The 26,798-nt window shown below is 40.3% G+C and overlaps 3 protein-coding genes across 3 annotated transcripts; 1 reads left to right on the top strand and 2 right to left on the bottom strand.

Moving 5' to 3' along the window:
* Positions 1 to 5,123: 5,123 nt before the first annotated feature.
* On the bottom strand, positions 5,124 to 15,126 carry LOC129751974 (uncharacterized). The gene is made up of 4 exons (XM_055747768.1): positions 14,973 to 15,126; positions 13,625 to 14,910; positions 6,295 to 6,473; positions 5,124 to 6,157 (listed from the first exon to the last, which is right to left on the bottom strand). Exons 1-4 carry the CDS (start codon positions 14,975 to 14,977, stop codon positions 5,375 to 5,377), a joined length of 2,253 nt encoding a protein of 750 aa, XP_055603743.1. The 5' UTR covers positions 14,978 to 15,126; the 3' UTR covers positions 5,124 to 5,374.
* Positions 15,127 to 23,146: 8,020 nt separating this feature from the next.
* On the bottom strand, positions 23,147 to 23,889 carry LOC129756554 (mediator of RNA polymerase II transcription subunit 20). The gene has a single exon (XM_055753460.1). It carries the CDS (start codon positions 23,800 to 23,802, stop codon positions 23,152 to 23,154), a length of 651 nt encoding a protein of 216 aa, XP_055609435.1. The 5' UTR covers positions 23,803 to 23,889; the 3' UTR covers positions 23,147 to 23,151.
* Positions 23,890 to 23,991: 102 nt separating this feature from the next.
* On the top strand, positions 23,992 to 25,208 carry LOC129756456 (CDAN1-interacting nuclease 1). The gene is made up of 2 exons (XM_055753347.1): positions 23,992 to 24,809; positions 24,873 to 25,208. The coding sequence occupies exons 1-2, from the start codon at positions 24,109 to 24,111 to the stop codon at positions 25,048 to 25,050; spliced, it is 879 nt and encodes a 292-aa protein (XP_055609322.1). The 5' UTR covers positions 23,992 to 24,108; the 3' UTR covers positions 25,051 to 25,208.
* Positions 25,209 to 26,798: the final 1,590 nt, after the last annotated feature.

Here is a 26,798-nt window from a genome sequence, read left to right as displayed (position 1 = left end):
ACTAAAATTCTAACAACTTGCAAAGATTTCAGCAAAGTCATTGTTGGAGGTGACTTCAATTCACATCACCAACAATGGGGCTGCCACAAGACCGACCTAAAAGGACAACTACTCAATGATCTAATTAACGATTTCAACTTGATCATATTGAATGATGGTTCACCGACGTACATTCCAATCGAGCTCAACAAAAACCCATCCGCTATTGACTTAACATACTGTAATCCCAACTGCCATCCATTCATAAAATGGAATGTCAACAACTTCAGCATAGGCAGCCACCATATGACCATCGACATCACAATTGACCATCCCCTCGAAAACAAATCAAAATACATCTACAAGACTAAAACAATACTGTCTGAAGTTCAAAAATTTACAGGAGAGGAAATTGACTGTCTTGAAGCATTAAATCGTCAGGTAAAACAGGTTTCTAAAAAACACCGGAAAATAAATAAATACCAACCCAAATTTTGGTGGTCCCAGGAGGTAGAAGAAGCCTGGAATAATAAAAAAGAAGCCAGAATTCTGTTCAACGCCATTTCGTCACTCGAAAATCTTATTAACTACAAAAAAAGCAGCAACCTTTCTTAGAACAAAAAGGGCAGAAATCAGACGAAAGCTAGAGGAATTTCCGGCTCAAATTGACCCTTCTTTGAATTCTAAAGAATTATGGAACATGGTTAACCGTTTTACTGGAAAATACAAAAAATACAACCAAAATAACATAGTTCATGACGATTTAATAATGGCTAACAAATTTCTCGACCTACACTTCGGTCCAACAGAAGTCACACTGGACCATCCCAGTATGTGCAACCCAAAATACAACATAATCAATACAGAAACATGGCATTCATTCCTCAATAAGAAAAACAAAAAAACGGCCCCTAGCATCGATGGTATCACCTACGACATGTTGAGGTCGCTGGGAACAGATGCAGCTCAAAACATTATGGAAGATCTGAATAAACAGTGGCGAAATGGATCACTAGTTGAGCATCTAAAAGAGATCAAGGTTGTAGCAATCCCGAAAGTTGGTAAAGACCAATCAACCATTGAAGGCAAAAGACCAATATCTCTAGTACCCTGTGCCACCAAATTACTGAACAGCGCAGTACTTGTAAAAATAACTGAATTTTTGGACAGAAACAAAATAATCCCCAATACGTCATTTGGTTGCAGAAAAAACCTGTCTACTACAACAGCTGTTTCTTATGTAATCAATGCCATCAAACGGAATAAAAGAGAAAAATTCATCACAGCGGTTCTTTTTATCGATTTGTCGAATGCCTTCAACAGTATTCGAACGTCAAAAATAGAGGAATTATTGGTAAATAAAAACTTCCCCCCAGAAATAATTTACTGGATTATACAATTTCTAATCAACCGCAAAGTCATAATGCTTGTAAACGGCGAAAAAGTTAGCAGAGTTATCAGTAACGGCCTGCCTCAAGGTGATGTCATGTCACCGACGTTGTTCAACATATATACAGCTGACTTACACTCCTCTCTTCCCAATGATGTGATGATGACCCAATACGTAGATGATTTCAATTTGATAATTCGTGCCAAAACCTTCGAAGCTCTAAAAGCTAAATGCCAAGAAACTGCCGATGCTTTTGTGGCAAAAGCCGAGAACCTCGGTTTTAGTGTGAATGCAGCCAAAACAAAAGCAATTGTTTTTCGCAACGGTACTGGTCAACTTCAATTGAAAATCAACTCAGAAACTGTCCAAACAGTAAGATCACATAAGTACCTGGGAGTGCATATAGACGCATCCCTCGGTTTCGGTGCCGAAGCTAAAATGCTCAAAGGTAAAATAAACGACAGAGCCGTTTCAAATAAAGAATTTACAAAAAAAAAATAAACGACAGATTAAATATGCTGAAGGTTATTTGCAATATCAGATCAGGCACACACCCCCAAACTTTGACACGCATTTACACGGCTCTTATTAGAAGCTTGATTGATTACGACGCAACAATATTTTGTAACGCCCGAAAAACAAATCGACGAGTACTTGAAGTGGCCAACAATCAATGCCTCCGAAGAGTGACTGGTTGCATTCGTACTACACCACTAAACACCCTTTTGGCTATCGCCGGACAGGTACCACTAGACATTCGACATCAGTTCGTTACTTCTAAAGTCATTATCAAAAATCTAGCCTATGGGACAGCAGTAGCCCAACAACTAATGCACCTGAGCACAAATGACAACAATGACGAACTATCATTCATGGAAAAAACGTTCCTAAAACACAAAGACATTTTCGACCTAGTGATGCCAATGATTGAACACAATCCAGTTCGAATAAAGATATTCGATACACTCGATGGATTATCTGTTGCCAAAAGGAATGCTAACGCACAGCAACTAAAACAACTCACGCTATTCACCATGAATGGAATACATTCCGGGAAAAATAAAATCTTCACCGATGCATCCAAAATGAAAGGAATATGCGGAATAGGCATCTACAACGAATACAGCAAGTTAAAACTTTCGTTCAGACTTGCTAATGAGACCAGCATTACAGAAGCAGAAATAACAGCCATCGAGATAGCACTCGACAGCTTGAATATATTCGATTCAGAATTCGTACTGTATACCGACTCATTATCCGCATGCACCATTCTAAGCAATGCTGCTGAAGAAAGGTTTCTATCCAAGCAGTTACACAACATACTACAAATGGCTCATTCCAAGAACACCATCATCCAATGGATACCGAGCCACACTGGTATCTTTGGCAATGAACTAGCAGACAGTCTAGCCAAACAAGCAATCACATTCCCTGGATCCTCAAGGATAGAAAACCTGCTGTGTATGAACGATGCGTTCTTGAAGGTTAAACGAATACAACTCGAAACAGCTAACCAATGGTACCAGAATTACGCAAACGAAGAAGGCAAAGGTAAAACCTTCTACCAAATTCAAAGCTGCATAGAAGAACGACCCTGGTATTACAACACCAAGCTGACGAATATTGAAGTGAGATTGCTCAATCGTCTAAAGTCTGGACACGATTATTCACCTTATTGGAGACATAAGATGAAAATCATCGACGACGACAAATGCGATTTGTGTCACATTCCAGAAACAAGCGATCACTTGCTCCTGCACTGCCCAAAATATCGAACACTAAGATCAACATACGACTTCGACAACAAATTCAAAGACCTAATCGAACTGTTCAAATCTAAGAACATCGATTACTTCAAACAACTCTGCAAGTTTGAGAAAGAATCGAGATTAAACCTTTGAAATCCGCATAAGCGCGTACAATTATAGGGCATATAGTCTAGTTACTGGCCCTCACTCAGGAGCAACCCATGCATGCTCCGAAACAGAATGAAGAAGAAGAAGAAGAAGAAATAAAATAAGTCGTATCAGTTCTTGAAATTTCTTACCTCTCAAAGTATAATGACTTTTAGAGGCTTTATCGACAGCGCAGCTTTCGGCGGAGATAACTCCAATCTCATTGATTTGATCTATGCAAGCAGAGGTCTCCTTCTCGAGAGATAATTGTAATTGCAATTTTACCGAGAAAGATATGAAATAGATACTTCAATAAATACTTCGAAGTAGCGTCCAATTTTGTTTTCACCATCTTAAGAATTCTTCTGTCAGATGGAATAACATTTTAAAGTTAAGAAAAAGAACCCCTTCGTTATTTATGACTCTCGTGGAAGTTTTTCGGTGTCAGTAAATTAGTAATTTGATCATTTTTTTCCCAGTCCAACGCCGACATAATGGTCATTTGGCATAATGACCGCACACTATTTTTATAACAGCTTCTTCTAATAACTTAACGGTTAGACTATCCCATTAACTTAACAGATGGCTACCAAGATACGAGAAGTAGAACACTTTCTCAACTTTTTGTCTTGCTACCATGAAGCTGGAAGAGTTTTAAATGTTGATTGACATCGATTTGGTTTTCTGACATTGACTTTGAGACATGGTGCCTTGAAACTTTCGGTGAGGTCATCATCATAGATCCGTTTTTGAATTGTGAAGGGAGCGATCATATACCATCTTTTAGTTCGTTCGCACTGCAAGTTTTCCGGCGAACCACGCTTGGCCTAGTAATGTGTGGTGGTAGATGTAATAGGCGATGGAAACGAAAAGTTATTCTTTCTCTCCTTATGAAAACTTACGGGTTGGGTCAAAAGTTGGGTGAAATTTTATCTGCCTCCCACTTTCACTTGTGGAAAACCATCACCTAAATTCGGCACCGCTTCCATCGTCTATTCTATCTGGATCTACCACTTCATAGTAGTTGGCCCGTGCCGAAAAAAAATTGGTATGTGATGATAATTCTTCTAATAAACTCTACCAGCTCATTTTCACAATCTTTCATTCCTTCTTACTTTTCATCCGTCTATAAAAAAAAATTCATAAACTTGTAAAATCCCCGAAAAAAAATCATAATCTTGAGATGTTCTTATTAAAAAGGACATCGCTTTTCACCGATAAGGCCGATAAATTAAGTAACAAACATAAAATTACGGTGATTTATCACTTCATAAAATATTATAATATCGTCAGCTAGATTAACGTCGTTAGGCTGCTCCATTTTAAAAAAAATCTACGGCAATGTCCGTTTTGCTCTACAGATAAGAAATTAGAGACTACAGACAGAAATTGGACAAAAAGTAGCATAGAAAAACTACATCTTTGTTTTACTCCAGCAGTTACCGGGATTGAATCGGAGAAGACACCGTCGTACAGTTAATGTACTTAGCAGGAAAATGCCTCGTAGTTGCCTCGATGAGATGGACTAGTTCTCATGCGACTTTCCTTCGACTAAGTGAAGCACAGATTTCTTCGGCCAGGGAGTTTGTCCAGGCTCTCTTGTCTCGTCTGCAAGCATCAACCACTCTACCTTTAACTGCATTTTCTAGCTCCGTATATCGTAACCGGGTGGCTGCTAAGGCTTACCCAGCCTTCAGCAATGCATAACTCATCAATTCCAATTTTAGCTTCTCTCCGATCATCGACCATTTCTAGGTATCATACGGCATTAAATCTCTCTATTCGGCTGACTGTAAAACTTCTCTTCCTTATTCAAATCGGCATTTTGAGTGTGATATTTTAATAACCGACCAATACTGTTATGCTGTAAACATTCATATATTTGTACATATACATCATAATAAACTTTATGGAAATACCCATTTCAGTGAATGCTTCAATAGTGTGTTCATGATTGAGATGTGGTTGATTCTACCGTTGTACGATGAAACGGTTACCATAAATGATACTGTTTTCAAGTATGTTAATTGTCATTAGCGTTATGCAATGTAGAAGCAGTTAAAATTAGCCTAAAATTAATTTTGAGTATAGACGATTTAGATGCACATCTTTAATAGGCCCGACTCTGGCTGGACGAATACTGACCACCACTGGGGTAAGCACCGCCATTGAGAGATCCGTACGAACTGCCAACAGTGCTGCTCAGTGGAGGCCTTGAGCGATCTTCGGCACGTCTTGCTGAAGGGGGCGGAGCTGAGAAGCCTGCGGCAGGTGCTGCGAACGATGGTGGTGGTTTGTTGAAGTTCGGGACTGCCGATGCACTCGAATAGGTCGAGCCTGCTGCAGCCGTGTAGCTACTTGCACCAGTACCATTGAGAGGCCGGCTAGAGGTACCGTTTGGTGGACGACTGCTTGCACTATATCCTCCGGCTGGTTTTTCCGATCCACTGCCGTACCCTCCCGAAGGTTTGGGAGCATCGCGGTTGTAACTGCCTCCATAGCTGCTTCCAGTGCTCGCAGCACTCGGCTTGAATGATCCCCCTTCACGGTTGTTACTGGCCCCAAAGCCACCGGCGGGCTTGAACCCTCCAGAACCGGCTCCATTTCCATAGCCAGATGGTTTAGCACCATCCCGATTATTAAAACCTCCGCCATAAGATCCGCTGCCACCACGACTGGCGCCACCGTTACCGTAATCATCGCGACGGGCGAACTTAGCGCCACGATCGTCACCGGTTCCGCTACGATAATCGTCACCCCGGCGCCCCTTTCCGTCATTTCTCATCGGACGATCCCGATCTCGTCCAGCGCCTCCCATACGGCCACGACCACCTCCTCCCCGGTTGCGTCCACCGCCACCACGTGCGTAGTCATACAGATCCGGATTAATGTACTGGAAAAAGAAAAAAAGATTTTCCGTAAATAAATTTTTCGTTGATCGTTTTTCAAACAAAATTGAGAACATCTAAACAAAAATACTCTTACAAAAGATATCATTTTTGAAACCTTTAGAAACATTAACGGATATACCTGATTGGCTTCCTTGAGAACCGCGATCAAATCGTTCGCCTTCGAACCGTTGGCTGGAGTGAAGAACGTGTACGCCGTGCCCTTGTTGGTCGAACGACCGGTACGCCCGATACGATGGATGTAGTCCTCAGTGTTGTTCGGGAAGTCAAAGTTGATCACAAACTTCACATCGTCCACGTCTGGTTTGTTAAGATTTTTTGATTAAAGTAAAAGTAGCAAATTGGTTAAATTAAATAACTATTTTTAGATTTTTTTAAAGCGAAACAGCTAGGATAACACATGTACCTACCACGTTGTAAGAACGAAATAGAAATAAACGGAAGTCAACATTAAATTCCAGTCTGCAATGTGAAAATAAGTTTAAAAAATCCACAGTGTGGGTTCAGTCAGCAGAATTGATAGGCCAAGCAAAACGAATTGAGGTACTAGTCAATGTCCACCATGATTAAGCAATTATGGTAACTCAGATTGATGCTTATCTAGAATGGTTTGTAGAGAGAAATCGTACACAGCGAGGTGAAGGGAAATCGAAGGTAATCGATAAGCTTTTCGGCAAAACGTAAGCAAACTTCTTTCTTTTAATATTGCACCAATTTGGAACTTCTATGCAAATTGAGAAAGAAAAACCCTAGAAACCAGAAGTCTGTAAAAAATAAAATTTACCAGTTCAGTCTCCTGAAGTTCATATTTTGTCGCTCATTTTTTTTGTTATTCCTACCTACTTTCAAGTTTCAAAATGGGGAATTTTTCAGCTCTTACGGAGCTTTAAAGAAATCTTTCAATAAGCTTGAAACATGAAAAAATGGTGTGGAGTTTGAAATTTAATTTATTTAATTCATGCGTCACACAACTAAGTATTGTCAACAATTTTCCTTACATTGAATCATATTTCCGATTAATTCTCGACCAATCATAAATATCAAACTGCCAACTCTATGACATTGTGCATTCAAAGATACATATAATAGAGTTAACTATGTGTATAATTAATTTTACGCACTCAACCATAAATATAATAGATTCAACTTTAGTCCTACGGTTGATTTTATGCACTCAATTATAAATATAATAAATTCAACTAGAATTGTATGATTATTGTTGTGCATTCAATAATAACACGCAGAGAAAACTTGGATTTTGAAGCAAAACAAAACTGACTTTGATTCAAAAAATTCATTTTTTCGATTCAATCTCCTGTTTTCTTTGAATCAATGAATTATGGTTTTGTTTCAAATAAATAATTTTTGAAAGAAAGAATTAATTTTTTGCATCGAATAATTTTGGACTTTGATTTTAAACAAATTCTTTGATTCAAAAGATATTTGTTCAATTGCATTTTCATTTGGAAACAAAGTAAATTTTCTTTCAACCAAAGAAAAATGTATTCAATGCAAAGGAATAATATCTTAAAATAAAAACTTAAAACTTAGAAGGTTTTTTGCATTGAATAAGAAGAATTTAAAACGGTTTGGCTGGTCGAGTGAAAATGTGGATCCGAGTTAGCTTAGTTAGGAGGATTCAGGATAAAGTATGGTAAGTTTATGTTAATTAAAGAATGAATATTGAAGATTTTCAATAAGTGCTTGAAATTTTACAGGACCACGGCCGATAGATGGTTTTCCAAGTCCCTGGATGCCTCAACCGAGGTGACACCGCTCCAATCCAGCGATCAGGTCCACGAAAATTTAAACCGGATGATTCGATTGAAGTGAACCATGTGACCCAGTGTTTCATTTATTTGTGAATAAAAATAAATTTTAAATTTGAAATCCTTTATTTTTATTATTTGAAATTCCTAATAGGAATTTCAAAACAACAGAAAATAATGCTTCCAATTGGACATAGATAAATGGTTCAATGAATAAATACTTTTAAATCTAAATTAAATTACCTTGTGGCAAAAGAAAGCAACTTTGAATCAAAAGAAACTGTTTTTTGTTTTAAAGTATCAATATTTTGAATCAAAGATTTTTCAAAAGAAAAATTCTTTGAAACAAACGAAAATGCATTTGAAACAAAGAAATTTCTATTTATCCCAAAATCAAAGGAAATTGGCCTTTGTTTTCGCTGCACTTTCCTTTGAAATAAAAAATCTTTTCGCTGCGTGAAATATAGAAAATTCAACAATACTGGTATTGTTGATTTCACTGTAAATATAATAGATTCAATTATATTTCTATGATTGATTTTATGAGAACAACTATAGATACTGTCGATTCAAAAAAAGTTTATTTTAGAAGTCATCATGTTTATTGTTGCTTTCTAGTCGGTTCTAGCTTTTATTCCAATTATTTTTCATTTTTGTATTTATTTGTGATTGATTTGATTTCACTCTTATACTGCTTATACACAACACAAAATACACAAAATTATTAATAGTTGATTGCGTAACGTACATCAGCAGTTTGTAGTTGAATCTATTAGATTTATAGTTGAATTCCTAAAATCAATCATACAATAGCAGTTGAACCTATCATATTTACAGTTGAATCAATTATACCATTACATTTGAATCTATAATATTCACAGTTGATTGCGTCAGGTCAATCATCATTTTGTAGTAGAATCGATTATATTTATAGTTGAAAGTGAAAAAATCAACTACACTTTTAATATTGGTATAACTAGCTGAAATAATTGTAACAACAGTCGTCTTTTTACTTAGTGTAGCAAGTTGGACGAAAGTAAAAAACTGCTCTAGAAACTTCTGTTATTTAGAATGCTTATTCTCTTTAAAATGTGAAACTTTTGATGATTTATAGTTTTTTCTTCGTTCAGTAACGCCAGTTTCCTTAGGAAAATGAACTTTCAAAGTAAGTCAAAAAGCATTCAAAGTTCACTTTTGGCTGAGTAAAAGGTACTCGAATAAAATTAAGATTTGGAGGAGTTTGTTATCATCCATTACCTACATTCAAATTAAAAGATTGATTCCAGTTCGTTTATAACATCAAGAATAATTTTCTTTAAGACCTATTATACTGCAACAAGTCACAGGTCTCCAAATAGCACAAGAAACTTAAGACATGATTCAAGTGAGTGGCAACACGTTGTATCAATCGAAATTGCGTACTCGTCTGTCGCGAGAAATATTAATAGTTTACGAAGCTCGTAAAATTTCAGGTGGCAAATTAAGAGACAAGAGACAAGAGATAAGAGATGAACCAGCCGAAAGCTGAAAATCTCTATAATAAAGTAATTAAAAAAAAAGAGAGACGTGAGATCTGAGACACAAGACATTAGCCATGAGATCTTAAACATGTATCACGTCTGAGGCCTCATGTCTCATGACATGAGACCTGAGATGTATCTCATGTCAAATTGTTTAAGATCACAGGCCTTAATTTCGCATATCTCAGGCCTTACGTCTCATGGGACCTGAGTCTTGTAGATGATAAATGAGGCCTGAAATATGTAGAAAACAGTTGACATGTTTCGTGTAAAATTGATTATATCTCAGTCTTATGTATCAGGTCTTTTATCTAAGGTCTAATGTCTGATGTCTCAGGTCTCCATAAGAAATTGATTATGGCTCAGATATCAAGGCTTGTCTAGTCATGTTTTAATTTTCTTCAGGTTGTATCAGAGCTGATGTTCTCACGTCTTAAGCCCATCGTCTCAGGTCGCAGGTTTCAACGATGTATAAATGACCTAGAGATATTTTGCCAAAGGAAATATCTGGAAAACACCAGAAAATTTTGTATGCATAGCACTTACTATAAAACTAACTCCTAACTAGGTAAGTTAATTTCGTTTGTCTTTTACGAATGAGCAAAATACTTGATGGCAATCTGATGAAACAAGCTCCGAGCAACGACTTAAACTCGTCAGTGTTAACGAACGTTTCAGGCGGATTTCTTGGTACGATTCTCTCTACAAATCAACGTCACTTGGAGGTGACAAGCAAGTGTTCCATACTCAAAACGAAATGTGTTAATACGCAGTCAGTTTGTTTCTGTAGATACACACACGAAATAGTAGTTCATTAGATGAAAGGGTGCGAACCCACTCAGTAAACAACAACGGGATGCTTCAACGTTATCGCTGGCTAAGATGAAGATTCTCACAGAAGAAATCAAAACGTTTCTAAGAAAGGTACATGTCAGTGTTATCCTTCTGCTTCAGACCGCACTCCTTATGCAGAAACCAGAACTTACCTTCGTAGATCCACGATAACGAAAAGCTTTAAACTAAAGTGCATTGCATTGGTGTCGACGTTGTGTTTGGTACTGACATGGAAAACCTTCCTTAGAATACGTTGTCTTCCGAGGGGTTGTCAGGAATCCCAAAACCATCCTGACCGCAATGCAGGAATGTCTTTCCTTGCAACCCAGAATCTTACCACGGTCAATAGTTAGCCAGCGCGGTTTTGTGTGTACCGTGAACGGCCCTAATTCTGCGCAGTTAAGGATTTTTCAAATGTTTTATGTTATAAAAAATTTACCTTTCAATGAATATCCTCAAAATTTTGTGTACAGTTGGGCTAACTAACAAACTTAACGGCAAAAATAATGAGAGCTCGATTTTGGAACAAAAATGTGGATTATTTACAACATTTGGAAAAAATGCAAGTGGCCCTTATTCTGCGCACTATTTTCTATTTGTTCCTAATTCTGCGCATATGTCCCATATTCTGCGCACCCAAATAAAACCAATATACCAATTCGTACTGATAAGACCAACATTTAATTTACTTAAAATGTATTAAAAAGCATTTTTTACGCTCTTGCAAATTGCGAACGCGTATTGCAAATTATGAAAAAGGACCAATTCAAGCCTTGGATCTTTGAAGCTTATGTGACACTTTCTTTAACTATTTCTTACAGATGCTTTTTTCCTGCAGCTCGCTTACCAAATATTTGTTGATTAATCATGTTCTTCGCCGGATCTGGTCAAACTAACTTGTTTCGTTGGTGTGCAGTGCAGACTATTCCGACATACAGAAGCAGTTCCGGCGGGCCACAAAATCGCCCCAGCAGGGGGAACTACGCGCTGCTTCATTTGGCTTACTATCAGTCAGTATCAGTTAGTCAACGAGTGCGAGTGAGCGGGTGAATCTAGAAGTTCGCGTAGTTCCCCCAGCTGGGGCGATTTTGTGGCCCGCCGGAACTGCTTCTGTATATCGGAAGTCTGTACATTTGGAACTGAACGATTGACACGCGAACACGATAGGGAACGGAAATCAAGATTCTCTATTTTTTGTCAACAAAACATGTAGATTCGAATGGATTCCTAAGAAACTCCCAACAACTTTACGGATACCCTATCTTCATAAAACTTATTAGAAAACTGTAATTAAAAGTCTCCTAACTCCCTGCATTCAATTCCTTGCAACTTTAACATCAGTTCTCTCCGGTGCTTTTCATTCTGCGCATTAGGAACATAAGTAAACAAATGGTGTCAAATTCTGCGCATGACTTAAATCATTGTTTTGATTTGAAAAACCATTTTTATCTAAAATTTTTCTGGAAGTCATGTTCAGAATGATTTTATCTTTCACGTAAAGGCATTTCCAATGAAAAAATTCTGTTCAACACTGTTTAATTTGATCTTTTTGTTTTCCTAACGCTTAAGCCACACTGCTAACGGCGGCCATTTTTCAACGTTTGCTTCCTACATTTATTTTGATTTATTCCATTTCTCGCGAACAATTCATCAGTTTTCAAAATAATTGGAAGCATTTTGAAGATAAAAAGTAACTGAAGAGATTCAGCTTGTTTCATGGATATTTTGTTTATCACATCTTGAAATATTTCTGTTTGAATATGAAAATGCGCAGAGTTTGGGACTGCGCAGAATAAGGGCCGTTCACGGTAAATATCCTTCGACTGCGCATTAGAGGCGGTTTGTGGAACAGTATGCTTGTTAATCAAGTGACGTTGGAAGCTGATAGGGCTTCGTGATCGCCTCTCAGCTGCCTCGTGTCAGTATTCGCGCACCCAAAACACGATCCGAACGAAGGGTGACGCTTCCTGCTGCGATGGCAAACGAAGCGCTGATCCAGATCGTTCAGAATTGATTCGGGCATCGTTATCCTTGTACAGAATTCTTTTGTTTCGAATCTTGGCTTATCCGGCAATATTCGAACCAGGCTGAACTAGGGTAGATAACGAAAGCCTAAGAATCCGTCAACAAATGATTCAACTGATGGATGGGGTCAATATCAGCTGTCAATCCTGTAATGAGTGGGAACCGAAATATACGAGGGCAATTAATAACTGTATACGGTTTCGGTTCCAGTTCGAGAGCTGTTTGGCGGTGGGCTCACAAAACGGCAGGCGTTGGCGGATTCCGAATCGTTTTTTTTTTCTTTCTTTCCATGTTACCCTTTGCGGAATACTGAACGAACAAGAAAGGCAGCTTGTCGGCGATACAGTGTGTGGATCGAATTGAATGCATCGAAAAGACCGTACGGAAAACTTAGCTAGTCGGTCCGGGAGATCGTTGCTTGGGAATGATCTCGGCTTGTTAACGATGAACGAAATTTTTCGATTGACTGATTCCGACGAGGATAAATTTAACCAATTTTCATTAGATGCACAAAGGAATGATGAAGTAATTCAATGTATGATCGCGCTGTCTGGATTCTGAATATGGATCGCGAGCTCAGATATGTCGTTTTACCCACTATTATACGGAAAGGCAAAAATTATGTAATTCCATAGCATGAAGGTTGATTTTTATACCGTTTCTGAATTTAAAACTATTAAGCTGTTTATGAGAATAGCTAAAAACTTGAAATAATTCAGCCTTTTTGAAAAATAGGAGGGCCAATTTCATTAAAAATAAAAAAAAAATAAATGAAAATTAAACAAAAATGTAAAGAAAATTCCTATTTCAGTTAAAAAAAAATGGATGAAAATGTAATGGAATGATGCCGAGACACAAAACAAAGCGAATTACTGGGCTGCGTTCAGTTATAGACGCTTCTAATCCCAGCAGTTGGAAACTCGTGCTGGACTGGAACCCAACCATTTTTTACGGGTTAGGGAGAAATGATCTCAAGCTAACACTACATTTCCAGTGCTGACCCAACCTGTAGCTAAAAACCTCTCCAATGAAGACATAACGGTACTGCATTCAAATTTACATATGAATCTCAGTGGAAAAAAATTCCTTTGAAGGAAACCATTCGACATAACCGGTTATCTGCTTCCAGTGCTCGAATTACTTTCTCGTTTAGCTGCTCCTCGTTCCTAACAAACGAGCAATCTGCTTTAAAACGACGACTTTAGCGCTCCGAATCATAGATTGAATTTCTCCACCTTTTTTTTTTTTAAGAACGAGAGCAATATGTTTCAGCCAGCATTTCGCAAATGCCAACCAGTCTCACCTAGACCCCGGGAGGCCACGTCCGTAGCCACCAGAATACCGTTGTTCGAACGTCGGAACGTGTTCAGCACGTAGTCACGATCCTTCTGAGTTTTGTCCCCATGAATACCGTCGGCCCTCCATCCGTTGCGTTTGATGATACCGGCAATGTGATCTACTTTTCTCTTGGTTTCAACGAAGATGATCGTTTTGCTGCCTTCCCCTTCCTGGGAAATCTGGTTCAGCAACTTGAAAAGTTGGCTCTCCTTTTCATACTCCTGGCAGCATTCGATCATTTGGGTAATGTTTTCATTGGCCGCTAAATTAAGGGAACCAATATTGATCTGAACGTAGTCCCGCAGGAACTCTTCGGCTAGTTTACGAATTTCCTTGGGCCAAGTAGCGGACCACATCAGAACTTGCCGATCCGGACGAATCTGGGAGATAATCTTGCGAATCTGAGGTTCGAAACCCATATCCAACATACGATCGGCTTCATCCAACACCAGATAGGTGGTGCGACTCAGATTGGTCGTTCCACTTTCCAGGAAATCGATCAACCGACCCGGTGTTGCAATCACTATCTCTACCCCGCGCCTCAGATCATCGGCCTGAGGGTGCTTGGAAGCACCTCCGAAAATACAAGTATTCATAATCCCCATTCGACGGCCGAAATCGCGGCACACCTGTTGAATCTGCTGAGCCAACTCGCGAGTCGGGGCCAAAACCAGCGCAATCGGACCGTCACCCCGGCCCAATCGTGGCTGATTGCTGATGTGAATCAGCGCCGGCAGAATGTAGGCCAGCGTCTTACCGCTTCCGGTTTTCGCGATTCCAACCATATCCCGACCGCTCATTGCAATCGACCACCCCACGGCCTGGATACAAGTCGGTTCCTCGAATCCCTGCCGAGCGATCTCATCCAAGAAACTACTCGGGAAACCACTCTCCGGGAAGAACAAAACCGGTGGCGGAATATTCTTCCCATTGGTAGTGATTTCGTTCTTGTCCAGATAGGCCCCGATCTCGCCCCGGGCCCTGTCCAAAACACTTCGAGCCGGATTGAAAAAATTCTTCTCAAATGGTTCCAACTTCACCTGATCCCAGCGCACCGGGCGCAGATTCTCCCCGTTGCGTTCCTGTCGATCGAAACGCTTCTCGCCACCCCGCCCTCCCATTCCTCCTGCTCCGCCTCCACCACCCATTCTATCGTTCCGACGCATCATATTGGATGAGCCTCCGCCACCGCCTCCAGCTCCACCACGGAATCCACGGTCATCACGAGTGTCACGTCCTCCACGGCGATTCCTGCAATATGGCAGTCAAATTTGATTTCATTCTACTAAAAAGACCTTTAACTAGCAACTTACATCATTTTTGCTCAGGTTTAAAGGGAGGAAAACACTAAAATTTCACTATTATGGGGCGTATTAATTTCACTAATTTTCTTTTTCCAAGATGGCGTACGATTGAGATAAATATGTGTCACTCTTTTTCAAAATGGCTAAGCCCGAATTGTTACACTGTAATTTTGAAAAACTTACTGCGTGGCAGTTTTTGTAGAAAACTGGAAAATGAGTGGATGGAGATAAATAAACAAAAGAAACATACCAACAATACTAAATCTTAAAATATTTTAACAAGCAAGAAATTTCAATTTTGAAGAGTTCACTTTGGTCAGCATTTTTACGACAAACTAACATATTATTTTGTCCGAAAATATTTGATTCAAAATTTTTAATTTTATACCGTATTTTTTTTCATCTGGAGGCAAACTAGAGGCAACCTAGGTTCGCTCTAACTGCTGTCATCGTGCTCATTTATTGCTCGAGAGGCAACCTAGGTTCGCTCGAAAAAGGGACGGAGTCGCCCCGAGAAGAAAGTCAGTTTTGCGAGAAGTCCACCAATACTCTCAACGTTGTTGTCAAAACATTAAACAGCTGTTTTTGGCTGAAAGCAAAATAGTTGAAATAATGAACGGGAAAATGATGATTGCCGCGATTTTGAACCTCCCAGCCAAGCAAAATCGTACTATCTGCTGTCCAGTGCAATCCGGACACGAAAAAAGGCAATCCGGATGTGAAGACCCGAATGAAGAAATCTAGAAGGGAGAACAAAATGACAGCAGCATGTAAACATTGCGCTCGTTCTCACGCACACCTACGTATGGAATAACTCGAAACCCGAAAATCATTTTTTTATTCTGACGGTTCCAGAGCCAAATCCGGAATCAAAAAAAAAACACGCCATTAGAGAAAGAAACTGATCAATTTTAGTGTTCTTATCTACCGTTGTTTGGGTAAACTATTTTTCCGTGTAATGTTTACCAACGCATATCAACTGTGGCTTTTGATATACTGTGGCTCACTCTTTAAAATAGAGCTACCAGAAAACTTTTGGTCGTGCCAGAAATTCAGAAAGAACTTTTAAAAATTTTCTCAACATAATATTATGCTACATTTTCAAATAATAGTTCTCAACGGAAAATACTATTTTTTTGTTTACCAAATCTTTATAAAACTTAACTTAAATTTAAAAAGATTTCAATTAAATTGAAAGTTCTTGAATTTTATCGTTAAACAATAGTTCAATCGTTATTTTCGACGGACAGGTAAGTTACTATAGTAACTATATATAAACTATAGTAACTATAGTTTCTCATGTTCCGAAATAATTTTCTTAATATGGAATACTAAACTTGAATTCGTTGCGTGATTCCTTACATGTGACATTTCAGCAAGCCAATGATCAATTTTTATACTGATTGGTTGGAACATTAAAATAGTTTATCGAACAATTATTGTTTATTAAAATTTTATTCAATCAACAGTCCAAAATGTAGGTATTTGAATTATTTTCGTTTGTCTTAATTTACCAGACTGAATCAAAAATTTTTGTTTCATGATCAATAAATATGGAATGCACACAGAAACTAGATAAATGAATTTAAATATTCTATCTTTTTATGATAATCTATTGTTTAGTCATTATTAGTGTTGACAACTGGGAGCACTGCAGGAGGTGCACTTTGCGACGAGGATCGTCGCTGTCAATCAAGTGACGTTTAGCTGTTGGGCGGTTTTCGGATCGTCTATTTCGCTGAATCATCGGTACCAGAAGCATCGAGAAAAAGTTACTGCAGATTAAAATTCTAAAAGTTTTCTACCTACAAGTTACTAAAGTTTATTCTATCGTATAAAAAGTTTATCGCAAACGTATCAAGGTTTAACGATTGTATCATCACTGTTAGGATACGCGTAAGGTTCGCTTTTTCAAGTAGCATTTATGTTAATTACCTAACCTTAAAATACTTACAGCGTTAACGAAAGCGATAGCAATCGGAAGGAACTTAAAGTTTGTTCCCGCGTGGTAAAAATTATACCTGATTCACTGATTCTGTAAGTTTACCTAATTATTTTTTCCTTACACCCGATCTAAATATAAATTTTTTGCAGTTTAAAGCTGCTCAGCATCTGCTCTTGAAAATCAGTTTTTTCATCACCACCACGTCCGGAACAATTCTTTAAAAGAATCATGGAAAATAACCATGAAAGCGGCCAACTTGGAACGCCACAACCGGAGGAAACGGATTTCCTGTGCCCAGGATGCGATCTTCCGAATTCGGCCAGCAATATGGTGCAGTGTGACACGTGTCAAGCTTGGTGGCACCAAACATGTGCCGGTGTAACGGACTCCGTCGAGAAGCGACCGTGGAGCTGCAAATTTTGTGTTCCGGCTCAGAACACACGAGCTCCCAGCACGTCCAGTTCCAAGGCTCGTCGTCGTGACCTCCAATTGCAGCAGCTAGAGGCAAAGCGCGCACTGGAGAGTCAAGCAAGAAAGTTGAAGCTGCAGGCCAAGTTAGAGGAACTTGATGCCGAAAAAAACTACGTAGATGAAAGGTTCAATCTACTCCAGGAGCAAATGGATTCCGATGACAGCGAAGTAAGCGATTTTGAGGTAGATCCGGATGATTCACAGGTCCAAAGCTGGGTGGAATCTACACCCGAAGGTGCAGCAAGCGAGTTAGTTTTTTCAGAAACTACACGCAATCAAGGTGACCAGCAGCAGCCCCATACGAGCAGCACAGTCACACTCACCACTTCCGATCGACAGCGACGATACACCGGTGCTATTCCCCGTGGTAATGTTGGCGCACAGGAAACCACCAGCTCCCGAAACCTTTGGAGCAAATCACACGCTTGGTCGATCATGGGCGTGCACCAGTGGGAGTCGGTTATGCTACAGCAAGGCGTTCTTCGAATGCAGGATCCGAAATCGCGCGCCAGCATCGCTAATCCAGGTACCGTGGCCACAGAATTAGATTCTAGAAGGCAAGGAGTGGGAAAGCAGCCGATATCAGAACCAGCTAGTTATCGGCGAGCATCGCTACCGGATCGAAACTTTCCGACCCCATATTTGGTGGACGATTTGTCTGGGTCTCAACCGAAACCATCCAAGGAACGCTCCCCGAATCATCAATCAACTAAATCGGAGGTTCAGCAAAATTCGACAGCAAAGTTGAATGCCGGATGCGGTTTTCGGGGTCGAAGTGGTGCACAGCCGAAAGGTGACAACATCGGGACGAGAAACCAGGCGTCGTTGGGAGGTACTGGAGAGCCTTCGTTCAGCCGCCCAATGTCGGCGAACCGTAACAGCCATCCTCCCCCTCTCAACCCCCTCCAGCAAACACAAGGTAGGAACATTCCACTTAATACTTTGCCCAGACCAATAAATGATTATAATGCCCATGTTAATGACCACCTCGAACCATATATTAAGCAACTCGGCCTCGGACCTAATGAGCTGCCAGTTGTTGCAAATGTTATGACCTCGTATCAACCATCCCCCTCGCAACTAGCCACACGCCAGGTCATGAACCGACCTTTGCCAGAATTTTCCGGTAACCCAGCCGACTGGCCGTTATTTATCAGCATTTTCACAAATACTACCCTGGCGTGCGGTTTCAACCCAGCTGAGAATCTCGATCGTTTGCAGCGCTCTTTGAAAGGCGTAGCTTTAGAAGCCGTGCGCAGTAAACTTCTACTTCCCGAGTCTGTGCCTCAAATTATAGACACTCTGCGTTCTTTATTCGGCCGACCAGAGCTTCTTATTGATTCCCTGTTGAAAAAGGTCAGATCCCTTCCCGCTCCTAAAGCAGACAAGTTAGAAACACTGATGGAGTTCGGTATAGCGGTGCAAAGCCTGTGCGACCATTTAGTAGCCGCGAATCAACGCGCACATTTGTCGAATCCCACGTTAATGTCTGAGCTTGTCGGTCGTCTTCCCACGCAGCAGCAACTCGAGTGGTCTGATTTTAGTGTTGAGTTCAGTGAAGTGAACATGGAAATCTTCGGTGTGTTCATGGCCAAGTTGGTGAAGACTGCAAGTAGAGTGACTCGTTACAGTGGGTCTCAGGTGAAGGAGGAGAAGTACAAGCCCAAGCGGGGTGCAGTGAATACACACACCGAGACTCCCAGAGAAGTTCCCAAGAATACGCCCGATAAGAAGAAGTGTCCCGCCTGTTCTCGAGATCACCGGTTGCGGGACTGCAGCAAATTCAAGTCATTCGATGTGGACGGAAGGTGGCATTTTGTTCAACAATACAACATCTGCAGGATCTGTCTGTTCCCACATGGAAGAAGATCGTGCCGGAGCAGTAGTCGCTGTGGAATCAACGCATGTAGTAATCGACATCATCCATTGCTTCATTCAACCAAACCAGTAGCAGCTAGTGGTACTCAAGATAATTCGCCATCACATCCAGTCGCAAGCGGAAATTTCTCTCATAGTGCTTCAGAGGTTCCGTTTCTGTTCCGCATTCTACCTATTACGGTTCACGGCAATGGCAATTCGAAGGAGGTGTTCGCATTCATCGACGAAGGTTCTGCGCTTACGTTGGTGGAGGAAGCGTTGGTGAAAGAGCTTGGCATTGAAGGTACCCCGCGAGAACTGTGTCTACAATGGACTGGTAAAGTATCACGAACAGAACGAGAATCGAAGGTGATTGATCTGCAAGTTTCGAGCGTGACGGGATTGAAGGCAACTCTGAAAGAGACGAGGACTGTAAAGAAGTTGGGCCTCACAAGTCAGTCACTGAATTTCGAAAGCTTAACAAAGCAATATTCCCATCTCAAGGGACTTCCGGTCAGGAGCTACAGCAATGCTACTCCGCGCGTTCTGATCGGGGTCAACAACATCCATCTCACTGTTCCGCTGAAAATCAAAGAAGGCCTATTTCATGAACCAAAGGCTACCAAAACCAGGATGGGTTGGTGTGTGTACGGAGGCGTTTCAACGGGTAGATCTACTCCATTGCTGAACTATCATGCTTGTAGCTGCACTAGTGATGAAACCTTGCACGACATAGTCCGCGATTACTTTTCGTTGGAAGAAGCTGGTGTTTACCCTTCTGTTCAGATAGAGTCCGAAGCTGATAAGCGAGCACGAAGAATTATGCAAGATACGTCCTCCAGAGTAGGGGATAGATTCCAAACTGGGCTATTATGGCGATGCGATGACTTCGAACTTCCAGATTCATATCCGATGGCAGTCAAACGGCTAGAGTGTTTGGAGCGGAAACTAAATCGACACCCACAGTTACGGGAAAACGTTATCCAGCAGCTCAAGAACTACCAAGCCAAGGGATACGCTCATAGAGCCACAGAAGAAGAACTCCTGAACTCCGATCCGCGACGTGTGTGGTACTTACCGCTCGGAGTTGTTACCAATCCTAAAAAGCCATCAAAAGTACGTCTTATCTGGGATGCGTCTGCTACCGTCGATCAAATATCGCTGAATAAAATGCTGCTTAAAGGACCTGATGAGTTAACAACGTTGCCTCATGTGCTTTTCCGTTTCCGTCAGTTCCCAGTCGCCGTTTGTGCGGACATAGCCGAGATGTTCCACCAAATACAAATAATCTCAGCTGATCGTCAATCGCAGAGATTTCTCTGGCGTACAGACCCTCAAGAACCCCCAGAAGTCTATGTAATGGACGTAGCAACATTTGGTTCCACCTGTTCCCCGACGTGTAATATTCTGGTCCGATTCAAGTACCGTTCTTTCGTGGATTCAGTCCGACCACCGGCGATATTCGCAGTTTGTAGCGTGCCGTGTAGGAGAGATATTGTCAACAACCAACATCACCGACTGGCGATGGGTTCCGTCGAAGTTAAACATTGCTGACCATGCCACCAAATGGGCCCTTGGGCCACAGCTGCAGGCGGACGATACGTGGTTTAGTGGTCCAGAGTTTCTGCAGAAGACCGAGAGGGAATGGCCTCAACCGAGAAAGCTAACGTCGACGCCAGAAGAGCTTAAGGCCACCTGCGTACATCACGTGCCCGTTGATCTCGAAGTAGTGGTCGCGTTTTCCCGATTTTCAAAGTGGGAGCGGCTGTTACGATCTATGTCATTCGTGTACCGATTTCTGGACCGATACCTGAACGGATTTCCAAATCGCGCCAGACTGCCGCGTGGACATTTCCCGGGGCCACAAGAAGAGTTGTTAGCAGCAGAAAATGCCTTGTTTCGTATGGTCCAGATGCAAGCCTTCCCAGAAGAAGTAGCTCTACTGAAAGCCAATCAAGATCTTCCAACTAAAAGGCAAGCTACTATACCCAAGTCGAGTAAACTCTACAAGTTGACACCGTACCTCGATGAACGTGGCGTACTTCGTATAGACGGACGAGTCGGAGCGGCGAAAAATGTTTCCACCGGTGCTAAGTTTCCGGTAATCCTCGACAAAGATCATCCTGTGACAGAACTAATAGTCCACTATTATCACCAGAAGTACCTACACGCCAATTTCGAAACCGTTGTTAATGAGCTGCGGCAGCATTTCCACATCAGTCAGATCCGACCAACTGTTAAGAGAGTTATCCGTAAATGTCAGTGGTGCAAGATCTACAAGTCGAAGCCGAAGATTCCCAAGATGGCACCTCTACCCGAGGCAAGGCTTGCCTCCTACGTACGCCCCTTCAGTTTCGTGGGTTTAGATCTCTTTGGCCCGGTGTTGGTGAAAGTGGGAAGAAGTTCGGTCAAGCGGTGGATTGCCCTTTTCACCTGCATGACCATCAGAGCCGTTCACGTAGAAGTGGTCTACACGCTGAGTACAGAATCCTGCATCATGGGTATCCGCAGGTTCATAGGACGACGAGGAGCTCCTATTGAGATCCATTCCGACAACGGGACTAACTTCCGTGGTGCGGACAACATACTGCAGCAACAAATTCTCAAGTTCCACGAAGATATGGCTGCTACGTTTACCAATACCTCCACGAAATGGGTCTTCATACCTCCCGGAACCCCTCATATGGGGGGTTGCTGGGAACGCATGGTACGATCAGTTAAGACAGCTCTCGAGGCCAGTATTCAAGATGGGAGAAAGCTAGACGATGAAGCTTTGTACACCTTAATCGTCGACGCCGAAGGAATTGTTAACTCGCGGCCGCTTACCTATTTGCCGCTGGAGTCTGAGGAGAATGAAGCGCTAACCCCAAACCATTTTCTTTTGGGTAGCTCTACAGGGGTCAAACAACCGCCGATGAACTTCATCGACTTGGGCAGAACATCGAACCGAACCTGGAATCTTATTCAAAACCAGCTGGATGGGTTTTGGCGTCGTTGGATCCGGGAATACCTCCCGACTATCACGAAGCGTACGAAATGGTTCGGAGAAGTTAAACCGGTTGCAGCAGGAGACTTAGTAGTAGTCGTAAACGAGAGAAGAAGAAATGGTTGGGTTCGAGGTAAGGTCTTAGAGGTCATATTGGGCTCAGATGGTCGAGTTAGGAAAGCGATTATTCAGACGACCAGAGGTCTTAGTCGTCAAGCAGTGTCCAAGTTGGCCGTTTTGGACGTCTTACCTACTTGTAACAAAGGATCTCCCGCTTCATCGACCTGTGTTACGGGGGGGAGGATGTTGACAACTGGGAGCACTGCAGGAGGTGCACTTTGCGACGAGGATCGTCGCTGTCAATCAAGTGACGTTTAGCTGTTGGGCGGTTTTCGGATCGTCTATTTCGCTGAATCATCGGTACCAGAAGCATCGAGAAAAAGTTACTGCAGATTAAAATTCTAAAAGTTTTCTACCTACAAGTTACTAAAGTTTATTCTATCGTATAAAAAGTTTATCGCAAACGTATCAAGGTTTAACGATTGTATCATCACTGTTAGGATACGCGTAAGGTTCGCTTTTTCAAGTAGCATTTATGTTAATTACCTAACCTTAAAATACTTACAGCGTTAACGAAAGCGATAGCAATCGGAAGGAACTTAAAGTTTGTTCCCGCGTGGTAAAAATTATACCTGATTCACTGATTCTGTAAGTTTACCTAATTATTTTTTCCTTACACCCGATCTAAATATAAATTTTTTGCAGTTTAAAGCTGCTCAGCATCTGCTCTTGAAAATCAGTTTTTTCATCACCACCACGTCCGGAACAATTAGTGATCGTCTTACTCATGGGGAGTCATCTGGGAGAAAAAATTGCATATTCTACGTAATATTTTTAAATGTTTTATTTGAAATAATCAGTTAAACTTCTCACGGCCTAGCACCAATAGCCGAAGTTTGCTTCCGGTAGTTGGTGAAATGTTCCAGATACTGGTTGATGGTATCGATCGGTTGATAGATATCGTTCGCCTTGGTGTGGTTAATATTAATCCGCTGGGCGAAATACGCCGGAATGGTACTGGAAACATTAGAGCCCAGGAATCCCTGCAAGAACTCCCGCATCAGCTCCCAACAGCTGGAAGCCACCAGACACGGTCGGTATTCCACTTCCACCAGGACGCCCTTAAAATTTTGACTCATCGTTACGATACCCAACTTGATCAGGAAGTCTCCAAACTCGAATCTCGGTCCTTTCGATTCGATTTTGGTCTGCTTTTTGGAGGTGTAAACCGGCGATATCCGGGACATCAGCAAATCGAACAAACCATCCGTCACCAGCGGGATTTGTTTGGCTCCGGTGTCCAGAATGGAGAAAACTGAGGCAGGTTGTTCCGAGTTGTGCAGTATGTGGACGGTTTTGGTGGGCCCGATCTGCGGGATCGAAGTGTACGTCTCACAATCCACTAGAAAGTGTCCCACCTGCACGGCTCCTAGAGCTAGCACCCGTTTCACCAAGAACTCGATCGTTTGTGCTCCGGATTTGTTTTCCACCGGATAGGGCTGTAAAATTGTGACACCCATAATTGAAAAGAAACACAAATTATCTTTAAAAACACTAAATTTTATAGGTTTAAATATTAGAATTAAATCGCGATCGGCGTTCTCCAAAAATCTGAAAACAAAACCAACAGAAGAGATGGATTCTGCTGTGCCGGTAAACAAAATTTTGACAGTTTCGATCAACTGTGGCTTTGGGTGGTAAACAATAACAACAACAAACCAACTCAATTTGTTTACCAACAGGTACACCGAAATTTACCTAATTTCTTTAAAAATTTCACTTAATTCCATGTCTACAGTCAGTGTTGTTGAATAATTAGCTCCAAAATGATGATCCTAAATTACGAGCAGTACAGCGAAATCACGCAGTTCATCCAAAAGTTCAAGGGTATCTCCATCGTGTGTCACCGAGAGCTGATCAAACAATTCCCTCAATACAGACCGGAAACACTCGGCAGTATCCTTTCAAGGGAAGTCCAGCAACGGTTGAAACATTCTCACTTCCGGGTCAGCTCGCAGGCCGAGGATCTCCTGGGTGAGTACCAACGAAAAGCAAAAAGTACCGGAGCCCTAGATGTGCTGCTGCGAATGGCCATCTCAATGAGGTTCCCTCCTCTTTCGCTCTGTCGGATAATCCTACTCGCGAAGTACAACCAAAAAGTACGGGCAGAAGTATCGGAAATGATTCGCAACCCAGATTTGATTCCCGACTCGTTGCTGGGAGCTAATGTGGGATACTGCCTTTATAACGAGAATATGGAAGGGCCGGTGACGGACACAATTCGACGATGCATCGGAGAAGAATACGAGGTCCGGTTAAAACAAATAGCTAAGGACATGGGATTGGTTTTCTACGATGAAGGAGATCTAAGGAGAACCGGATACGACAAGACCCCGGATCTGAAACTCGCCATTCCCTGTTTGTATAAGGGAAGGATCATAAATTGGATTGAAAGTAAAGCTTCTTTTGGAGATATGGGGTTGCACCTAAAATACGCAAAGGATCAACTGATTAGCTATAACAATAGGTAAAGTTCTTAAGTTTTGGTTTTTTTTCAATTCAAATTAACAATTTTAATTTTGGTTTTCAGATTCGGAAGCGGAATGGTAATCTATTGGTTCGGTTTTCTGGATATGATTGCTGACTGCGCAGAAAACGGTGATTTCATTACCGTTGTTAATGATTTTCCGAAATCCGAAGAGTTGGAACTGCTTAAATTTAACATTCCCGATTCATGTCTTGAGGAGTTGAAATCGGACGATAGTTAATAATAGTATATTTTTATTTTGTTTTATTTCTACACTCAACTTGTTTCGAATATTAAGATATTGGTTCAAAAGTGTACTCATCTGTGTAAAGTTGACTTTATTCTTTTTGGAATGCAATTGTGAATACATAGGTAATCCGTTTTTAATCAACTTTTTCATCAGACGAAATAAAATATATTATGTTTAAAATAGTACTACGATTTTTTATTTCATTTCAGGGAGAAAAACTTAAAAAAAAACTAGTTTAATTTTGGAGAAAAAAATCGCGAAGTATTGAAAAAAACTTAATCTTGATTCGGACATAGAATTGGACAAAGAAACATCTTCCTTGAATTCTTTCTCGAAATTAAATGGCAGCAAATAACATTTGAAACAAATAAACAATAATCCTTTTGACAAACAAATTGCTAACAGTTTACTTGGGTAATAACGAACTTTTATTTTTTTAAATAACAACTTTTACTTTTACAAAGTTTCTATGTGCCGAGTGCATTCACTAGGGAAGGGAGTCGTAATAAATAATGAATTGCATTGCATAAATTTAGGCGATATATCATCCACACCATGCCATACAGGAACCGCCTTTCGTTATGCAATTTTTAACATCACATCAACATACCAGATGATATAAATAAGGAAATAGCAATAGCTGAAACTTGCTCGAATATAAGAATTGTAAAATTTGATAACGTAAGGTGTGAAAAGCACAAAGAAACATATAAGCTAGGTACACCTGCTCCGGAGAAAATATTCTAACCAATCGAAGTATTTGACTGAAGAAACTGCTCGAAAGTAGCCATCGAAAGGATGTTTTATCGGTATAAAAACTTAATTTACCTTTAAAAAATGTGGGTAAAATATGTATATGACTTTCAAATTCTAACGAGATTTGTTTATATATTAGATAAACTCGAGTTGAAAATTTGATAATTTCAATTCGGATATAGAAATAGGTACGCTTTTGAGCTCAAAATTTCATATGTGAACTGTACTGTTTCAGATTTTTTGTTTCTAATTGATGCCTTTAGATTCAGAGGGATATGAGTGCCAAAAACATCGATTTTGAGATAAGTTTACCAATCGATTCTTCTTATCTTATTCCACATCTGGATAGAAACTGAGATTTAAAAAAACATTACACTTTTTAGATTGAAGTGCGTTTTTCCGAAACTACAATTTGGTCACTTATCTATCTCCCTCTGATTCTGGGGGCCTCAATTATTTGGTTTCGGTTTTGCGTGAAAATTGCCAATTGGAAAAACAAAAATAAACTTTCAGTTGTTTTTGTAATTATCTTGAAAATTTATTCATGCATATAGATATGTATAATTTTTGTAATTCAGTTTTATTTTTACAATTTTTTCAAAACTTTTGAATTTTTTGTATGTTTTATTATGTTTTTAAGTATTACTTTTTTTTTATTTTGTTTGTTTTTTAATTTTTTTTTTTGTTATTTAGGTTATTTAAAAAAACTTCAACTTTTGTAGTATTTGTTGATTTTTATCATTCTAATATTTTCTTATTATTTTTGTCAATTTTGCTATTTTTGTTTTTTTTTGTCATTGTTGCTTTTGTCATTTTTGACATATTTGATATTTTTGTATTTTTTGTCATTTATGTCATATTTGTAATTTCTGTCCTTTTTGTCATTTTTATACTTTTTTATCATTTTTCTCATTTTAGTGATTTTTGTAATTTTTTGTCATTTTTGTAATTTTGTAATTTTTGTTATTTTTGTGTTTTTTTTT

This window comes from Uranotaenia lowii, chromosome 3 (genome assembly GCF_029784155.1).
Source record: "Uranotaenia lowii strain MFRU-FL chromosome 3, ASM2978415v1, whole genome shotgun sequence".
NCBI lineage: Eukaryota > Metazoa > Arthropoda > Insecta > Diptera > Culicidae > Uranotaenia > Uranotaenia lowii.
The sequence above is the reverse complement of the archived record's forward strand: the minus strand, read 5'-3'. Positions and strand labels throughout refer to the sequence as shown.

What these genes read in the sequence shown, in the direction of transcription:
- LOC129751974 (XM_055747768.1), bottom strand. An exon ending in CGTGGCCTCCCGGGGTCTAG is followed by an intron (nt 6,474 to 13,624) that starts GTGAGACTGGTT and finishes TTAACAAACCAG; the next exon opens with ACGTGGACGATGTGAAGTTT. An exon ending in TTCTCAAGGAAGCCAATCAG is followed by an intron (nt 6,158 to 6,294) that starts GTATATCCGTTA and finishes TTCTTTTTCCAG; the next exon opens with TACATTAATCCGGATCTGTA.
- LOC129756554 (XM_055753460.1), bottom strand. Translation starts at nt 23,802, where the DNA reads ATGGGTGTCACAATTTTACAGCCCTATCCGGTGGAAAACAAATCCGGA.
- LOC129756456 (XM_055753347.1), top strand. Translation starts at nt 24,109, where the DNA reads ATGATGATCCTAAATTACGAGCAGTACAGCGAAATCACGCAGTTCATC. An exon ending in CTGATTAGCTATAACAATAG is followed by an intron (nt 24,810 to 24,872) that starts GTAAAGTTCTTA and finishes TTTGGTTTTCAG; the next exon opens with ATTCGGAAGCGGAATGGTAA.